The sequence below is a fragment of the Ailuropoda melanoleuca genome, chromosome 12 (genome assembly GCF_002007445.2).
Source record: "Ailuropoda melanoleuca isolate Jingjing chromosome 12, ASM200744v2, whole genome shotgun sequence".
Lineage (NCBI taxonomy): Eukaryota > Metazoa > Chordata > Mammalia > Carnivora > Ursidae > Ailuropoda > Ailuropoda melanoleuca.
Genome location: NC_048229.1, coordinates 30,530,485 through 30,531,106, shown reverse-complemented (window position 1 = coordinate 30,531,106; position 622 = coordinate 30,530,485). Strand labels below are relative to the sequence as shown.

The following is a 622-nucleotide window of genomic DNA, read 5'->3' as shown; positions in this document are numbered from 1 at the left end:
CCCGATTCGACATCTACGACCCCTTCCACCCCACCGATGAGGCCTATTCCCCGCCACCTGCTCCGGAGCAGAAGTATGACCCTTTCGAGCCCACTGGCTCTAACCCCAGCTCCTCAGCGGGGACCCCTTCGCCTGAGGAAGAAGAGGAGGAGGAGGAGGAAGAGGAGGAGGAAGAGGAAGAAGAGGAAGAAGAGGAGGAGGAAGGCTTGTCTCAGAGCATCAGCCGCATCTCCGAGACCCTGGCGGGCATCTATGATGACAACAGCCTGAGCCAGGACTTCCCAGAGCCCCCACCCGGACCCCCAGCCCCCACAGCCAACGCCAGCCCCTGGAACACCGCCCCAGGTGGACTCCACCCGGGTGGACGGAGCCACCCGCCGGCGTGTCTTCGTGGTGGGGACCGAGGCAGAGGCCTGTCGGGAAGGCAAGGTCTCGGTGGAGGTGGTGACAGCTGGTGGAGCCGCCATCCCGCCAGCCCTGCTGCCACCGGGCGACTCAGAGATTGAGGAGGGCGAGATCGTCCAGCCTGAGGAGGAGCCCAGGGTGGCGGTCTCCCTCTTTCGGGCCAGCGGCGGCCGGGCGGCCCGCCCTGCTCCTGCAGCCGCGGCGCCCCCTGCGGCCC

At 67.7% G+C, this 622-nt stretch overlaps 1 protein-coding gene across 1 annotated transcript in view; it reads left to right on the top strand.

Annotated features, from left to right (window-relative positions):
- Positions 1–622, top strand: part of SCAF1 (SR-related CTD associated factor 1) — a 12,735-nt gene that overhangs the window by 7,465 nt on the left and 4,648 nt on the right. Inside the window, 2 exon segments of the mRNA XM_034638976.1 lie at positions 1–283; positions 285–618. The exon segment at positions 1–283 is cut by the window's left edge and continues 168 nt beyond it. Of these exon segments, the coding sequence (XP_034494867.1) occupies positions 1–283; positions 285–618 (617 nt within the window).